General features: G+C 26.3%; 9 protein-coding genes across 9 annotated transcripts; 6 read left to right on the forward strand and 3 right to left on the reverse strand.

Annotated features, from left to right (window-relative positions):
* The first annotated feature begins 116 nt into the window (after positions 1-116).
* T552_02588 (hypothetical protein) lies at positions 117-4,324 on the forward strand. The gene is made up of 25 exons (XM_018371122.1): positions 117-304; positions 347-478; positions 532-710; positions 755-792; positions 840-1,085; positions 1,128-1,251; positions 1,296-1,404; positions 1,452-1,636; positions 1,677-1,692; positions 1,736-1,892; positions 1,937-2,236; positions 2,284-2,354; positions 2,398-2,645; positions 2,692-2,762; positions 2,801-2,864; positions 2,910-2,932; positions 2,978-3,117; positions 3,160-3,257; positions 3,302-3,379; positions 3,423-3,624; positions 3,673-3,735; positions 3,781-3,809; positions 3,856-3,942; positions 3,984-4,061; positions 4,105-4,324. Exons 1-25 carry the CDS (start codon positions 160-162, stop codon positions 4,276-4,278), a joined length of 3,057 nt encoding a protein of 1,018 aa, XP_018225287.1. The 5' UTR covers positions 117-159; the 3' UTR covers positions 4,279-4,324.
* A 1,586-nt stretch (positions 4,325-5,910) lies between these two features.
* On the forward strand, positions 5,911-7,490 carry T552_02589 (hypothetical protein). Its single transcript, XM_018371123.1, has 6 exons — positions 5,911-5,970; positions 6,012-6,132; positions 6,178-6,266; positions 6,313-6,819; positions 6,872-7,018; positions 7,061-7,490. The coding sequence occupies exons 1-6, from the start codon at positions 5,953-5,955 to the stop codon at positions 7,442-7,444; spliced, it is 1,266 nt and encodes a 421-aa protein (XP_018225288.1). The 5' UTR covers positions 5,911-5,952; the 3' UTR covers positions 7,445-7,490.
* On the reverse strand, positions 7,491-8,730 carry T552_02590 (hypothetical protein). Its single transcript, XM_018371124.1, has 4 exons — positions 8,509-8,730; positions 8,250-8,463; positions 7,714-8,203; positions 7,491-7,668 (listed from the first exon to the last, which is right to left on the reverse strand). The coding sequence occupies exons 1-3, from the start codon at positions 8,682-8,684 to the stop codon at positions 7,856-7,858; spliced, it is 738 nt and encodes a 245-aa protein (XP_018225289.1). The 5' UTR covers positions 8,685-8,730; the 3' UTR covers positions 7,491-7,668; positions 7,714-7,855.
* Positions 8,731-9,287: 557 nt separating this feature from the next.
* T552_02591 (hypothetical protein) lies at positions 9,288-10,644 on the forward strand. Its single transcript, XM_018371125.1, has one exon. The coding sequence runs from the start codon at positions 9,333-9,335 to the stop codon at positions 10,605-10,607; it is 1,275 nt and encodes a 424-aa protein (XP_018225290.1). The 5' UTR covers positions 9,288-9,332; the 3' UTR covers positions 10,608-10,644.
* Positions 10,645-11,341: 697 nt separating this feature from the next.
* T552_02592 (hypothetical protein) lies at positions 11,342-12,100 on the forward strand (the record flags this gene model as incomplete). Its single annotated transcript, XM_018371126.1, has 6 exons — positions 11,342-11,344; positions 11,389-11,451; positions 11,498-11,521; positions 11,569-11,826; positions 11,873-11,987; positions 12,048-12,100. The coding sequence occupies 6 exons, from the start codon at positions 11,342-11,344 to the stop codon at positions 12,098-12,100; spliced, it is 516 nt and encodes a 171-aa protein (XP_018225291.1).
* Positions 12,101-12,432: 332 nt separating this feature from the next.
* T552_02593 (hypothetical protein) lies at positions 12,433-12,965 on the forward strand. Its single transcript, XM_018371127.1, has one exon. It carries the CDS (start codon positions 12,464-12,466, stop codon positions 12,917-12,919), a length of 456 nt encoding a protein of 151 aa, XP_018225292.1. The 5' UTR covers positions 12,433-12,463; the 3' UTR covers positions 12,920-12,965.
* A 92-nt stretch (positions 12,966-13,057) lies between these two features.
* T552_02594 (hypothetical protein) lies at positions 13,058-15,224 on the reverse strand. Its single transcript, XM_018371128.1, has 2 exons — positions 13,283-15,224; positions 13,058-13,238 (listed from the first exon to the last, which is right to left on the reverse strand). The coding sequence occupies exons 1-2, from the start codon at positions 15,176-15,178 to the stop codon at positions 13,101-13,103; spliced, it is 2,034 nt and encodes a 677-aa protein (XP_018225293.1). The 5' UTR covers positions 15,179-15,224; the 3' UTR covers positions 13,058-13,100.
* Positions 15,225-15,292: 68 nt separating this feature from the next.
* On the forward strand, positions 15,293-16,181 carry T552_02595 (hypothetical protein). The gene is made up of 3 exons (XM_018371129.1): positions 15,293-15,380; positions 15,428-16,047; positions 16,089-16,181. Exons 1-3 carry the CDS (start codon positions 15,335-15,337, stop codon positions 16,137-16,139), a joined length of 717 nt encoding a protein of 238 aa, XP_018225294.1. The 5' UTR covers positions 15,293-15,334; the 3' UTR covers positions 16,140-16,181.
* Positions 16,182-16,201: 20 nt separating this feature from the next.
* T552_02596 (hypothetical protein) lies at positions 16,202-17,503 on the reverse strand. Its single transcript, XM_018371130.1, has 4 exons — positions 17,019-17,503; positions 16,829-16,972; positions 16,475-16,782; positions 16,202-16,430 (listed from the first exon to the last, which is right to left on the reverse strand). Exons 1-4 carry the CDS (start codon positions 17,455-17,457, stop codon positions 16,248-16,250), a joined length of 1,074 nt encoding a protein of 357 aa, XP_018225295.1. The 5' UTR covers positions 17,458-17,503; the 3' UTR covers positions 16,202-16,247.
* Between the last annotated feature and the right edge of the window lie 192 nt (positions 17,504-17,695).

Consider the following 17,695-nt stretch of genomic DNA (forward strand, 5'->3'; position numbering starts at 1 on the left):
AAATATATAAATATCCCACTATTAAACCCGGATAATACAATTATTCTACTGTCTGTTAACTTGGTTTTTTTCAATATTTGCTCTTTTTATACCTTTTCTACTTAAACCTCTATTTTCCCATATGTTTAAACCTAACGGACAAGGCTAATAAGTTAGAAAATGACCTATTTTGTTAAGAACCAGGATTTTGAGGCATACGGAAGACGCGTCAGGTCATGGAAAAGCATTAGAACTGGTATTCAAGTAGTTTTAGTTGATATTGATGTACCTTTAACCAAAGGAAAATTTGTACTTGCAACAGAAAGTAGGTAAAAAAGAGTATATAAACGAGACTAATTAATAATAGTTTTAAATGACTCTGGATGTCCTCATACGCTTGAGCATTTGATATTTCTTGGGAGTAAAAAGTATCCTTATAAGGGTATCTTAGATTCATTAGCAAACCGATCATTTGCACAAGGTACAAATGCATGGACGGGTAAAGTTTAATATAAGAGGGTATTTTTAAGGGAAATTTATGTAGGAGGATAGAAACGGACCATACGGCGTATACGATTAGTACGGCGGGAACAGAGGGATTTTTAGATATATTTCCAGTATTTATTGACCATATACTTTTCCCTACGCTTACATATGATGGGTTTTATACGGAGATTCATCATATTGATGGGGAGGGAAATGATGCGGGGGTTGTGTATAGTGAGATGCAGGTGGTTAAAGTGATAATATATAAAATATGACTGATAATATGGAGGGACATGAAAATACAGTAGAAGATTTGCAATTGATACAGTAATGAATAGAAATAGATAGGGATATGGTGAATAATGAAGAGATAGTTCACAAAGAGCGCTTTTTCCGGAAGGAATTGGGTATAGAAGTTATACAGGAGGGAATTTAGAGGCATTAAGAGGATTAGATGTTGAAACAGTTAGAAAATATCATTCAGAATATTATCTTCCTCAAAATTTGTGTATTATTATTACAGGAAAAATTGAAGTGGAAGAACTTTTTTATGTACTTGATGAAATTATTGAACCTAATATTCTTAATAATCTTACGCCGAATTTTGAGAATTGGAAAAGGTATAAATATGAAGAATGATGTATTGAAAATCTTATGTATAGACCATGGGTTGATTCGCCGAAAACACCAGCTTTAAATAAATCTCATACAGAAATTGTTCTTTTTCCTGATAAAGATGAAACGGTTGGAGAAGTTCTTTTGGCATGGCTTGGTCCATCATCTACAGTATTTTTATATTTTTACATAAAATTATATAAAATTATTATTAGGAATTTCTTACATTAACTGCATTAAATCTTTTGGGAAAATATCTAACAGATTCAGCTATTTCTATATTACAAAAAGAACTTGTAGAAATTGAGGATCAATTTTGTTCAGGTATTTTTAAATTATACAATTTTATTTGACTATAAAAAAGAATATAGATATATTTTTTTCAATGACAATACGTCTACCAAGTGTTTTATATTTAAATCTATACAGTGTACCAACAGAAAAACTAGAGAAGATTGAAGAACGTGTTTTCGAGCTTTTAAATAATATTAGAGATACTCCAGAAAATTTTGATATCAATCGCATGAGTACTATTATATATAGAGAAAAACTAGCGGTAAATATAACTATCTAAAGTAATTGACTAAAACAAGTAGATTATGGATACAAATGGTTAAATTTATTTTTATTAAAATTAATTGTCTAATGAAATTAGAAACTGATCTAGATGGCATTTTTACTAACGTAATCATTACAGACTTTTTATATGGTGATAATACCCAGGATACTTTAAAGAGATCATTGCAGGATTATGAAGATTATGAAAATTTAAAATTATGGACAGTAACAGAGTGGTTAAAACTTCTAGATACGTATGTATTATATTTGTTGATATTAATAATTCATTTAATTTTAGTTGGCTTATCCAAAATTTTCACATATGTATAATTTCCAAAGCATCTGCTAAATTGCCATTAGAATTAGAAAAAAAAGAAAAAATAAGGATAGAAAATCAAAGAAAAAGACTTGGAGAAGAAGGTCTTAAAAAACTTAGGGAACAATTAAGAATATCTCAAGAAAAAAACAATGCACCATTTCCTTCAACTATAATTTCTGAATTTAAAATTCCAAGTGTTAAAAACATAAACTTTATTACAAGTATATCTGCTAGGGCAGGAATAGCAAAACAAGAGATAGAAAATACAGAAAGAGAACAGTAAGCATTATTATTTCTATGTGATTTTTTCTCTTACATATTTATAGATGTTCTGATGTTCAAAAATATGTTGATGATGACTCTTTGGAAAAAATTCCTCTTTACTTATATTTTAATCGTAATATTAATTATTTTCTTTTCTATCTTTTAATTCTTTTAAGATATTAATTCGAAATTTGTAACTATCCGGGTGTATATTTCTTCAGAACACATAAGTTCTGATCTTAGGCCATATCTTGGTATTTATCTCGACAATTTCTTCTTAAATGGGATTGTTCGTAGTGATGGAACTAAGTTAGCATATGAAGAAGTTGTAAGAATATTAGAAAACGAGACAGTAGACTATAATACATCATGGGGGGTATCTGCATCGTTTTTAGAAATGGCAACTATTCAATTTAAAGTTGAAGTATTTAATACATTTGCTATATGTTCAATCTTAATCTTTTATATAGATACAAAATTATAAAAAAGGAATTCTTTTATTAAAAGATTTGCTTTATGGAACTATTTTTGAACCTCAAAGGTAATAAGTATTTCCATGTATATTTTTAAAATTTATAGACTTATGAATTTTGTATTAAAGTCATTAAATGACATTCCACAAGAAAAAAGAAATGGAAATAAAGTAATTAACCTTTTATTTTGAAGATTTTATCTCTAACATTTTAAGATATGCTGGGCATTAATGAGAATGTAAATAGCCCTTATTTTTATTGATTTAATTTAAATTTTCAAAAGGTATCAACTAGATAAAGATCTATCTACATCTAAAGCAGTCAATCTACTTACTCAAATAAATTTCTTAAAGAGGCTGAAGAATGAATTAAAAAAAGAACCAAATAGAGTTATTGAGAAATTTAAAATTATACAAAATCAGCGTATGTTTTTTTTTTAATGAAGCTTTGTTATAACATAAAAAGTTTTTAAACCTGAAAATATGTATTTTCAAATAATTTCCGACATTTTACATTTAGAGTATCCGGTATCATCATGGAAATCTTTCAATGATCATCAAGAAGTATTATATCCCTTTTATTACTTTTTAATATAATCTCTTTTAAGAAAAATGATATTGTTATGTCACGAATTCCATATAAAAAATTCATGTTGACAGAAAAAGGAAGAACTCCTTCTGGAATAGTATTGATTTATTTTATTTATTAATTTCTCTTACTAGAATAAGGCTCATATAATATCTCTACCTACTGTCGAAAGTTCATATTCTGTTCATGTTTCTAAGCTATTTTCAGATTTTAACCATAAAGATTTCCCAGCTTTTATTCTTCTTCTATCATATCTTAATATTATGGAAGGAATACTTTGGAAACATATAAGAGGTGCAGGTTTAGCATATGGTGTGAGCTTTAAAACAGATATAGAATCAGGTAATTTTAATAACATATATTTATATATGTTAATATTGCTTAAATTAGGTTTTGTTTATTATTCTATTTATTCATCTCCAAATGTATTTAATGTATGGGAAAAAACTCAAGGTATAATTCAAATTATCAAAAATATACATTATCTAATGCTTTTAGCTATTATAAATGACATAAAAAATAAAAAGGTTAGTTTAAAGAGTATTTTTATTATAATAGTCTAAAATATTAAAGATACATTTTGATGAAGATCTAATGATAAATGCGAAAAGTTCACTTGTTTATGATATCGTTTCAATTGATTCAACTCCTTTCTTTGCAGTAAGTAATTAACGTAAAACAAACATTCTTTAAAAAAATAGGCTCAAGAGTCATTTGTCTCTCAAGTTATGAAAAATCAACCAGAAAATAAAAGAAGCCAATTGATCGATGAAATATCGGTAATATTTATCATTCTTTTTCATACAAATTATAACTATCTAGGATATCACTATTGATCAGCTATATGTTGTTCATAATAAATATCTGGTGAATCTATTTAATTCTAAAACCTCCGATTCATTTATAGTCACTACTTCTTCAAAATATGATGAAATAATGCAAGGATTTTCTAGAGCAGGATATAATATTACAAAAAAAAAATTTAATGATTATTAAAATATCTTTTATTTGTTATCTATACATCAAAAATTATATAACTCTATTTTTTTAATATCACATAATAAAAAAATCTTAATAATAATTTCTATCTAATTTCAGGACTAATAATAAAAGCTATCAATAATTATATAAATCATTTCAGAAATGTCTAAAAACAAATCGTAATAGTTGAAGTTTTTTTGTCATATCTTATTTATACAGAATTTAAAATAAAATAAATGATATATATATATAAAGAATACTTATTAAGAGCGAATCAAACAATAATATTAAAGAATATAATATCATGTAATAAGCATTATTATAAACAAATATATATATTACAAATCTACATCATTTTTTAGAATCGTTATAAATATATTAATAAAATTATTTTATATCTATTTTTCTCATTGTAATTAACTCCATAATCATTGTTACAATAATTTCAAGATCATTTTTCCAAGATAGATAGTAATAATTTTTTCTTATATCTAATTAGATAATATTTTTAAATAAAATGTACTTTACTCCACTTTCAAATAATTTACTTTCAATTACTTATATTGTAAGAAACAATTGCAAAAGAATTAACAATGCAATGGCAAGAAAACATAAATATTGAACAACAATTACAAAAATATTGTTGAGATAAATTTAAAAAAAAAACAATAGTTTAAACTTAAGAATCATATACTAAATAATCATATACTAAATAATCATATACTAAATAATCTATAATATTCATAAAAGTAAAGACAAAAATATTTATAAAAATTATAACCAATTGTATTTTTTATAACTATTTAACTAATTATATTTATAAAAAATAATATTTATAACAAATCTCTTTCAATTAATTCCATTAATTGAAATAATCAATGCAATTCTCCTAAAACAAAATATAACTATACTAAGCCTAACATTATATCCCAGTAATTATAATTATTTTATTTATTCCATTAAAAAAATAAAAACTTGGCTTTATTAAACATAATAGTTTCATTTAATCCCTTATTATCTAAAAAAACACTCCAGTAATATTAATAAACTTATTCTAACAATATAAAAATATTTATTAATAATATTGATCTATACAATCTTTACTTATTTCTTATTAATTAAATACAAATAAAAACAATGAACTATATTATAAACTTCATTAATTTTCTTTTAATAAACAATTTAAAATTTCCTCATATCTATTTCTTCATATTAGATATATTTAAGATAAATCCATTATTACATGAATAATATACATTAACAAAAACTATTTTATTTACATTAATAATATAATATAAAATAATATTAATTATTTGACATACTAATGATAAATACTAAATTAATATACTTCATTATTGAGCTAAAAACTCCCTTCTCTATATCCATATTCTATAACTATAATAATATAATAATACAATAATAAAAAAATACAATAATATAATAATATTCCTACATAAATATACTCCTTTCATCTTAAAATTCAAAGTTCTTATCCTTACTATTCTTAAGATACTTGATAAAACCTTATATATGACTTGTTTCTCCAAAATAACCCCAAAAAACCTGCAATTTCTTCTGATACTGAAACTTTTTCTTCAGAATAACAATTCTCCTCATAAATTAACATAAAACCTTCTTTATCTTGTCTTTTAAATCACTTTTTCTCCTAAAAAATATCATCCTTAATATATGGAGAATCAAACTAAGGTTTTTCTAAATATCTATGAATAAAGACTAAAACTCAGTAGATCCGTGTAATATTTGTTACAAAAGATAAGGAAATTGAGGTTGAAAATACACCTATTTTTGTCCCTCTTTCATTGAGCCGCTATGGCTTAAATGAAGTAGTCAATCATCTGCTAGAAAAAGGTAAAATAAAGGGAATAAACAGGATTATTCTAAGTATATACATAGAACCACCATTAAACTTTGCGTTTTTAATTGATGGAGAGTTTTTGCAGGGCTCATTAGGAGAATATTTGGCAAGAAAGGAACGAACATGTGTATGAAGGAGAGATTTGGGGGAAAAAAGGGAGCTAAATATGGTAGGAAACAACTCTATCTATAGAATATCTACGCTGTATATTGGAGCCTAAATATGCGTTATCATTTGTACATAGTGATTGGGTTTCAAGTGTTAAATCAGCAGAATCAGAGGAAATAGTTTCAGGATGCTATGATGGAGTAGCTAGAATATGGAATGATAAAGGAGAAGTTATTACAGAGACGTCTGTACATGAAGGGCCGGTTAAATCAGTTTGTTGGGTTGAAAAAGGACGATTTGCTACATCAAGTATGGATCAAAGAATTAAAATATGGGAATATAAGAAAAAAAAGAGTGGAAAAGTAATATGTCGGTGTATTATTGAAATGAAAGGACATGATATGTCAGTTGAATCAATTGCGGTTAATTTTGAAACAAAACGACTATTAAGTTCAGGAGCAGATGGGAATATTGGGATATGGGACATTGAAGAAGGAGAGAATGTAATAGATGAAGAGAAAATGAATAAAAAGAGAAGAATAAATGAATCTAAGAATAGAATTGTGACAAAAGTATGTTTTATTAGAATTTTTATTATATATATAAGTTTAATGTATGATGAAGAAGCCTATTTGTATGATAGAAGGACATTCGTCGTCATCATCAGAAATTATTTTTGATAGTAAAGATAGTACAGTAGGATATTCTGTTGGGACAGATCGTTGTATTAAAACATGGGATTTAATTACATTTTCCAATGTAGATACTAGGGTAAATAGAAGGTTTGAAATAATAAATGTTAAAATTATTTAGGTAACACAACAAGCTTTACTTTGTATATGTTCTATACCTTCATTGTCATTATTAGCATGTGGATCATCATCTCAACATATACTTCTTCATGATCCAAGAATTTCTTTAAAATCTACACCTGTACAAACATTGAAAGGACATAAGAATTTTGTAGTATCATTATCACCATGTGATAGAAATAATTATGCTCTTATAAGTGGTAGTTATGATAGTTTAGTTAAAATATGGGATATACGAGCACCTAATGGAAGTTTATATTCAATTGCACGTAAAAGTGAAAAAAATGATACAAAAGTATTTAGTATTGATTGGAGTAATGCTTTTGGTATTATAAGTGGTGGAGAAGACCATTGCCTACAAATTGATCAAATAAATGATTTATAATATTTTCTAAAAAAAATAATAAAATTATTATAATAATGATTTAAAAGAATCCAATATTGTGTATTATATTGTTATTTATATATGATCGACTTAAATTTTCTTAAAAACTCCATGAATCCAAACTCTATACATTTTTTGCATAGTAGCACGATTTACTAAAAGTCGTTTATCTATTTCATTACGTTCTATTTTAAATAATTTTCCAAAGATTTCTGGTATATGTTCTAAAATTGATATTAATTCTAATATAAAAAATACTGAAAAAGCACCATGACTAAAAAAATACACTCTAGTACCATCCCCTCTTATATAGAAGTTATTATCAAGAAATCTTTCCTTTTTAAAACGCAATTGTGTCATATCCCAGCGTCCATAATCACGAAATAAAATTATACCACCTGGTTTCAACATCTAAAAGAGTATTAAAAAAGAAAAAAACATAGAAATCCTTTCTTTATATATATTTTGAACAGCAATATTCCATTGACTTGGTGATAACGAACTAAAGGCAAATATTAATATAACAATATCTACATTCGTTGCTCCTTCTGGAAATTCTCCATTTAAATTAGCCATATCCCAAACAGATGCCCGAATATTATCTCCTGAAAATAATTCTGATCCCTTCACTATTTCAATAGCCTTTTTTGAATAATCAACCCCATGAATTACAAGAAATGGATTCTTATTTTGTAATAAAATAGGAAACATAGTATTTCCAACACCACATCCAATTTCTAATATATATTTCTTGCCAGACTATTACTAATAAGTTTCCATAACATGTTATACACAATCATTATACATATGAACAAATACAATCAAATATTTGAGGAAATTCATGAAATAACCATTTCCTATTTTTAAAAAAATGTGTTTTATGATTTTCATAAAATTTGTCCCAAAAAAATGATGGATTATTCATATATTTTTCTTTATCAATAACAGGATTTAACATTTGTTTATGTATCTTTTCAATAGCTATTTTTTCCTGCTCTTCACTCCATTCTACATCATCCCTTCACTTTATAAACATATTTTCCAGGAAAAAAAAACATCTCTACCAAGCATTATATGAAAATACTTCATTTAAATCTGTAAGATAACGACATCTAAATGGCTTTTCTACTTTATCAATAATATTCTTATCGTCTACTGAAAATGTTGTAATTTCACTATCTTTTTCATACAACTTTTGAGAAATATCAACTACACATTCCTCTACACATTCCTTTATCATATTTCCTTTAATATCTTCTAATTTTATGGCAATATAAAGCTAAAAATAACAACTTTTTAATAATAACAATTCATTTTCATAAAATTCCTATAAAAACATAAAAAATTTTTAAAAAAAAACACATAAAATCTTTTCCTACCATAAATAATTAATAATACTCGTGTTTTAAAGTCTTATTATACACCTATTCTTATAAAAATTAAGAAAAATATTTCAAAAAAAAATTACAATTCTTAATAAAAATATTCTAAAAACAAATCTCTAAAAGTTAAAGCTATTCATATATTGCTTTTCAATATAAATATATTTTATTTTATTTTTGGTGTTAAATCTATATTAAAAAGGCTGGTTAAAATCTTAAAACGTGCTCGAAAAGCTGATATGTAAATTAATAAATATATAAATAACCTGCCATTTTCCAGCCTAAAATATAAAGAAAAAACATATGAATTAATGAAAGAATAATATTAGAAAAGGATATATTTAATTGAGAAAAAGATTGGATTAAATTGATCAAAATAATCAATAAAACTTATTAAGATTGGAGAATTATAAGAAAGAAAATAGCTATAAAAAGGAGTTTTTTTGTATAGAATAAAGAATTGTTTATGCAGCAGTTTTATTATTTATGTTTTGTATTTAATAAAAATGGGGAATACACAGGGAAAACAATCATTTTATGAAAAAAAGTCATCTGCAGGCAGATTGACAAAAAAATGGAGGAATCGAGGATGTTATAATGGAACAATTTTTCAGAATAGATATACGGGTACACCAATTTATCAATTCTCGGATATTTTTGATCCAGGTACAAATCTTATAAGTAAATCGGACGAATGTTATCCAAAAAATATTAAACAGAAAAATGAAGTGTCAATGACGTATTTGGATGCAAATAATAATCGATTTACTGTTAATGGAAAAAAGGAATTTTTTTCATTACAAAATCAGTATCCTTCTAAAAGATACAGAATTGATCTTTTAAATTCTAAGGCACCAAATCATTATTTTCCATCAAAGACAAATCAACGTCAAAGTTTTTCAAATGCAATTGCATGTTCTAATGGTGTTCGTCATAGTTCAATGATTTCGAATACTTGCTATAATTCACCGCCTTTTGCATTATCAGACGAAGCATTACCTAGGTTATCATCATATTCTACACACTTATCTAATAAAAGATTAACATCATCGAATGCAGATTTTGGATTAATTTCTCCTGGTGTTTTAAGAGTGGTAAATGGTAATCCATCACCATGTTCTTCTGATGATGAACTTTCACTACGATCTTTTTCTCAAGGAAGATCATTACCATATACAATTGAGGAAAAGACATTAAAGTGTTCAGTTACACCTGAACCAAAAATGACAGTATCTGAAGATATGCTTAAACATGCATCACCTCCATCTAGTACGACCGAGGAGTTATTAAGGGAATATTATGATCATAAAGATAAAAATACAAATGATTATCTTCAAACAAATGATGATCCAAAAATGACACAATTTAATCATATTCTTGATAAAAATAAACAAAATTCTAATTCTATTTTAAAAACAAAAAATTCAAGACAAAATTATTCAATCACATATGCTCAAAATAAAATTAATGACAAATATTTTTCAAATCATACACACGAGCATGAAAATAATTATTCAATTAAACATTTACAAAAATTAGATGTTCATAATAATGTATTAAAAGATGATTCTTTGGATATATATTCAAAAATTAATAACAACTCCGAAACTTCTGACTTTTTACAAATAAGGTCTGGCATTCAAGATAAAACAAATCATACACAGCAACAAATTCACAAAAGCACTAAATCTTATTTAGCTTATAATAATATCGATATGTTGCCGATTCCTAATATACCTAATCTTTTTGTTTCTGATCAAAGAATAGCTATTTCTGGATAAGATTCTTTTTATTTTTTACTTTTAAACATATTGTGTTAATACATATGTTTTACAATGTACATTTTTTTATTACAGTTTGCTTAGATTTTGTAGTTTTTAATGCATAATTTAATACTTTTATATTATTTTGTATATTGGCTCTTATTCTAAACACATATCTCTACATATCTCTACTTATTTCTGCATATTTCTACATATTTCTACATATCTTTACATACTCCTTCCTTCCTCTACATATATACATATAGTACTAGCCTAAAACACTCTATCCGAATATTCTAGAAACCCGTCGGAGTTTCAATTAAAAGTCTATATAAACCACCCGTCACGCCCCGAGTTCTTTACCTCTCTTTGGTAAGATACACCTATTTTCTCTAAGACTTTATTTGCTAATAATGTTAATAGCCTTTTGGCTTAGATCAAGTGTAGTATCTGTTCTTTTCAGTTTAATCTCTGAAATGTTCCCACTGGGAACGCATTGATTATACTACTTTTTGTACCCAGCCTGGTCATCTCTAGCTTGCTATGTGACCGGCACAGGTGTCGCTTGTATTGCACTACCTCAGGCTGACGCCGAATCTCTTTCAGAGATTCTTTTTTGATTGTTGCTATGATAGATCATGGTGAGATTCAAAGAAGTGTTTTTGAAGGAGAGTATAATTTTTACGAAATTATATAAATTTCAGGGTACTTTTTAGGTAAGAGTATTTTTATGTAGTTTAACAAGTAGAAAAATGGTAATTCAACCTTTTTAAAGAGATTTTATGTATAACTGGGTTAGTCAAAGAAAGGGTTATCATTAGCAGAAAAACGGGCGCGTCTAGAAGAATTATTTCATGAAAGTGTAAGTAAATCATTTATTTATATAGCCTTTAAAGAATATTGTTTAGAAAGAATTTTTTCAACTTAAAGAGGTGTTATTACAAGTTAAAATATAGACAAACAGTTAACATTATTGAAGATAGAAAAGAAGGGATATCAGGAAAAAAAAATAGTAATTCAATCTATTAAAGATATTTTACAATCACTCGTTGATGATGGCATTGTTAAAATGGATAAAATTGGAACAAGTAATTACTTTTGGAGCTTTCCAAGTGAAGCAAGACAATCAAGACAGCATCGAATTACAACGATGGAAAAGCAACTTGAAACACTTCAAGCAGAAACACAAACTTTACAAAACAAAATAAGTGAAGAAACAAGTCAACGAAAGGATTCGGTATTGAATTGTTATGATTTTTATAATATTTACTAATAAGCAAAAGCAATTACGTACTTCATTACTTAAAAATGTTTCAGAGAAGGAAAAAAAGCATACAGAGATTCTTGCAAAGTTAGAATGTTATCGAGATTCTGATCCATCAATTATTGAAGCAAAAGGTATATATATATATTAATATACAAGATATGGATATTATGTAAGATTAACAATGAATCTAGAAAAAGCGATACAAATTGCAAAAGAGGCAGCAAATCGATGGACAGGAACTTAGGAAATTATTTTTATCAAACACTTTTACTAATGTGTAATAGATAATGTTTTAATTTTACAAAGTTATTGTGTAAATGAATTAATGGTGGAAAAAAGCCTTCTTGCTTCACAATTTAATATTCCAGATGACCTGGATACTATTCCTTGAATATTTTTAACTACTCGTAACATTTAGTGCTTTTTTATCTACAATTTTATTATCATTTTTGCGATGTCTTTGCTTATAAAATAATTAGAAATATTTAGAGTATGCTTAAGAAGCTTTCCAGTGCTTTGATGTAGTATTTGATTCCAATATACATGTAGCTTTTTAAAAGATATTTATATTTTTTTTCATTTTCCGTGTTAGCGTTTAAAAATTTATATGTATTCCAGACATATGGAGCAGACCTATACAAATGAACCTACAGCATCTGGACAAGCCTTTACAATGTCAAATCAGATGCTTGAAGAGAGAGAAGCTATTCGTAAATATACTGCACCTAAATTCTGGAGCATTCCAGCATCTCCACCTGGGAATCCATCTCCAATACTAGAGAAGAAATTTGAACATTACCGAATGTTAAAAAAAAGAAACATTCATTTAAATGATAATCTTGATAATTCAAAAACGTCCCGAAATCCATATTTATTAGATGAATTGATAGATTATGTGGATATTAAAGATTATTATGGATCAAATCTACCAGAAGAGTTACAAACATGGAAAAATCTAGAAATGTTAAAAATAAATAAAAAAGAAACTGAAAATACTTCATCAAAAACACAAAATAAGCCACCAGTAAAATATTTTCGAAGAGACCGTTTCATATCAGAATAATATCTATCAAAAAAATATATCTTCCAAAATGCAAACTTCATAAAATCTATCTAGAATGATTAGATGAGTTTATTAATTTAATCCTGCTGTATAAAAATTAACCTAAATGGCTTAATTTTTATAAACAAAAAAATAGTCATAATTTTATAAATTATAGAATGTTATTATATCAAGAACGAATTTATACTGGATGAATAATGCCGATTAAACTTGTTAAAAATGCATGAATGGCCATTTCAAATGACCAGGCTGAAACAGTTCGTATATAATGTCGCTTAACATCTTGATCCACTACAATATTGGCAAATGCATTATATATCTTTAATATTAGAAAAGAAAAAACAATAAAAATGGTATAGATACCTCCTTTGAAAGATCATTTATTAGCTCGCTATCATAAATAGTCCAGCTACCATTAAAATCATCCAAATTTTTTATTACTTTACAAGCAATGGGTATGTATGTATTATGTGAATTAATATATGCCACAATAGGACGAATAAGTGCATTACTAACATATGATAATTGTTTTGTAAATAATGGAACATTTGCTTTCACTCCATGTAATACTACTTTAATATCAATCATAATATCTTTAGTACTAGCAAATTGTGAATTTTTAAAATTTCCAGTTTGAACTAATTCTTGTAGTGATTCAGAGGATGTTTCGTTTGCTGTATCTTGTAATATAAATCTGTCTTTTTCACTTTCGTTTTCTTGCTGCATAAATGTAGTCTCAACATTATCAATAATATTATGCATAACTTTCATAAAATTTATATTCTCGTTTTCATTAGGAAATACAAAATCTAAAATGAAATCAACATATCCATAAGTGATCCATCCAATGGGCCCTTCAACGCCTTTATTTATATGATCTATATTTACATTATCTATTCGAAGGCGAGTTTTCCTAACTTCCTTGCCCTTTTTTTCATTTATATCACTAAGAAATGTTTGATGTGGATGCAACGTAAAAAGAGAATTATCATAAGAACCAGATATCGTATTTGCATTTAAAATATCATACAATAACCATTGTTTCCTAAGCCTTGGAAGCTCACAATTATAAATACTAACAGTAAATGGCCGAAAGTTTTTAGATTGGAAAACTGTTACTAAAACATTTTTAAGTCGAACATTTTCAATTTCAAAATCACTTAATTGACGATTTTTTCTAAAAGATTTTAAATCTAGAGGTGGCGCATCTTTATCTAGACAAATATTTGAACCATCTATAATACCTCTAACACCCCTTATATCTATGTCTTTAATAATACCCGTTCCACTAAACCATTTTACAAATGAAAAAACTACATCAATATTTTCAATTATTAAATAAAATTGTGTATAATTCGATTTTTCTTCAGACTTAAATTTAAAAGAATTAGTAATATCTTCAGTTATTACGCTAGGTATTTCTGAAATCAACCCTTTTCTAACATTATTTTTCAAATTTTGATTATATGGATTCCTAGAAATAAAGACATTTCTAAAGGAAATCGTTCCATCTTTCCACTTTGGAACAATGGATGACTCAAATAACACTGTAATACCCGTCTCTTTAGTAAGATATTCACCAATCTTAGTAGCTAGATATTCTTGTGCAAAAACACTATTTACTGCTGCTAAGACCAAAGAAAAAAACGTAGTTGTACCAATAATAACCCAAAGAATATTACATGCAATAAGCCATGTAAATAATGCACTAATATCATCAACGTTAAATGGGCGTATTTGTCTCATTAAACGATATTTCATTCTAATTTTTAAACGTTCAAAAAACCCCGATGTATTATACAATAACGTCTCTTTCGTAGGATTATATGTTTCACTAATAGATGATGCTCCTAATGGAAATTTATATGATGACAATTCGGAATAATTAGCTACAAAATTTCGACTTTTATAAAACACTCCAAAATTACAAAAAATTCCCCTTATTTTAAATAAATCAATTCCAATCATTTTTAACATAGTATATGAATGCTTTCGTGACAAAATCGTCTGGTAATAATCCCTTTTAACTATATTTTTCAAAAAATAACTACTTTCTCGTTTTTTCCCTTTTTTTCCCTCAAATTCCACTCTTTTTTTCTCATTCAAAGATGAAAAACATTCTCTTCCTCTTCTCAATACGAAATTTGTCCTTTTAAACAAAAAATATTGCCATTTCATCCCTCTCCATAGACTTTTTTCCTCTTTCAATAAAAAACTAGATCTCCCTTCAAAACCAACCAATCTACCCTTTAAACTCATTTTATTACTAAGATAACCATAAAAACCCTTGGTTTATCTTCTTAACCGCCTTAAATACTAAAGAGCTCTATAATTACTCCTATAAATCTATTAATCTTTTATACATTATTTCTTCGTCGTTCTCGTCAGACGTCTAATTTTTTTATAAAATCTAAGATGCAAGATCTCCAGCAAGATCTCCAGCAAAATCAGGAGTCTACAGGTAATAAAACAGTATTTTTAGAGCAAATACTAACAGATTATATGAAGAAAACGTTTTAATTAAGGTAGATTCAGTTCCATCAGCTTTTGAATTGGACGATAAGGAAGAACATCTTGATGAAGAAAATCAACCTCAGTTTTCAGCGTTAACAAAGAAGATAAATGTTATTAAGAAGCCAGAAATGGTTTCGGTTAGGATTCCTCGTCATAAAATAGCATCCTTAAAGGAAAATTGGGCAAAAATTTATCCAATATTGGTGGAGCACTTAAAATTACAAGTACGAATGAATTTAAAGGATAAAACGGTTGATTTGAGGACGAGTAATTATACAGAACGAGCAGAATCGCTTCAGAAAGGATCAGAATTTGTTAATGCATTTGCAATGGGATTTGATGTAAATGATGCCGTTGCGATGATAAGATTAGATGATATTTATATTGATACATTTGAAATCAAGGATGTAAAAACATTACAAGGTCAACATCTTTATAGAGCAATTGGTAGAATTGTTGGAAAAGATGGAAAAACGAAATTTGCGATTGAAAATGCAACACGAACAAGACTTGTGATTGCAGATACAAAAATTCATATTCTTGGAGCATTTTTAAATATTAATATGGCTAAAAAATCAGTAGTAAGTCTTATATTAGGAAGCCCTACGGGAAAAGTATGTTATTACATGAATATATTTTTCTTATAAATTTTTAGGTGTATACGAAACTTAGAAATATTTCAGCAAGATTAAAAAGTACATTTTAACAACTAATGATGTAAATATTGATATACATAATAAAAATATACATTTGATATGTATATTATTTATAATATGGTTTAATAGGACATTTCTTATTTTTGAATTCATATATACTATATAAATATGTAAAGTTTCCTTTTTTTTCGTACAAAAAAAGCCTCTATATCTGATTCTTTTCCATTATAGAATTCTGAAATAGGTATTTCTAGTTGATAATAAATGTTCTTAGCATGAAATACTAATGAAAATAAATTGTTTTTCTCGACTAATTCTAAACATAAAGAACTTGAATTTTCCTAGTATAATTAATATTGTATAATAATAAAACATAATAACATACTACTAAAGAAAGATCTATCACTATTTTTGATTTTTCTGTATTATTTAATTTGAGAAACTTTTCAACAGTATATAAGGGTTTTGTTAATTTTGATATTTTAACATCAGTTTTAGCAGAAGATATACATGTGTTTTTATTTATAGTAGCCTTTTTACTTTCAGATTTTTTGCATGTATTACCTCCAAAACTTTCTAAAGGTACAATTTTATTAGTGTTAATTTCTTCTATTTTTGCACCTGAAACATTATCTATTTCTAAAATACTTGGTTGCAATTCTCCTTTCGCTTTCATTTTTGGAATAACATATTCTAAATTACGTGAATATTTTTATTAATAATTAACAAAAAAAATAACCTCTAGAAAGAATCATTCCTGTTTTATCTTCAATAAGTTCAAGACATGTCTCAATAAAAAAAAGACGAACATTTACATCTTCTTTAGATAGTTTCATAACTGACGTATTACAACAACAATCAATTACTAAACATTTCTTTCCAGCTATTTTTTAATTGTTATAAACTTTATTACTGACAATTATATATACCTTTATCTACATCCCATCGTTCTATACTTATAACAATAGGTATTTCCCAATGCCATCCTTTCATTATTTTAGGAATAATATCATATCCTACTTGATCTTTTGGTGGTGTAACATGATCCGAATGACATAAGTTAAGAAATACTTTTGTACCTTGAGGAATTCGTTTCTTATCATTGCTTGTTTGTACAGTTTTAACTACAAAACCAGGAAGAGGTGAAATATGAATATTTTTAGTATTTTTTTCAGATTTTTCGCCTTGTGATGGTAATTCCATGAAATTAGATCCTTGTTTTTTAAAATTTCTATCCATAATCTTTTCTACCATAGAATAATCATTATTTTCTCTAGTATCATATTCCTTATATTTTTCATAGCTATTTGATACAATATTTAAGCTTTTTAAAGGATTCACTTTGTCTGGAATATCAAGAAAAGGCATTTTAAATTTAAATCATATATATTTCTTTAAATTCAATAAAAGTACTGTTATTAAGCCGTTTAAAAAACACCGCCTTTAAATATAATCTTAAATAATAAATTTTTAATAAGTTTTTCTTACGTTTAAATTCTTTTAAAATATATTTTTAAGATTGAAATTTATAATATGTTTGTAAGTTTAAAATAGAATTAATATATATAATTTCTTATATTATTTTAATAGGAATATAGAAATCTTA

The sequence above is a fragment of the Pneumocystis carinii genome, assembly GCF_001477545.1.
Source record: "Pneumocystis carinii B80 chromosome Unknown supercont1.11, whole genome shotgun sequence".
In the NCBI taxonomy this organism is placed as follows: Eukaryota; Fungi; Ascomycota; class Pneumocystomycetes; order Pneumocystales; family Pneumocystaceae; genus Pneumocystis; species Pneumocystis carinii.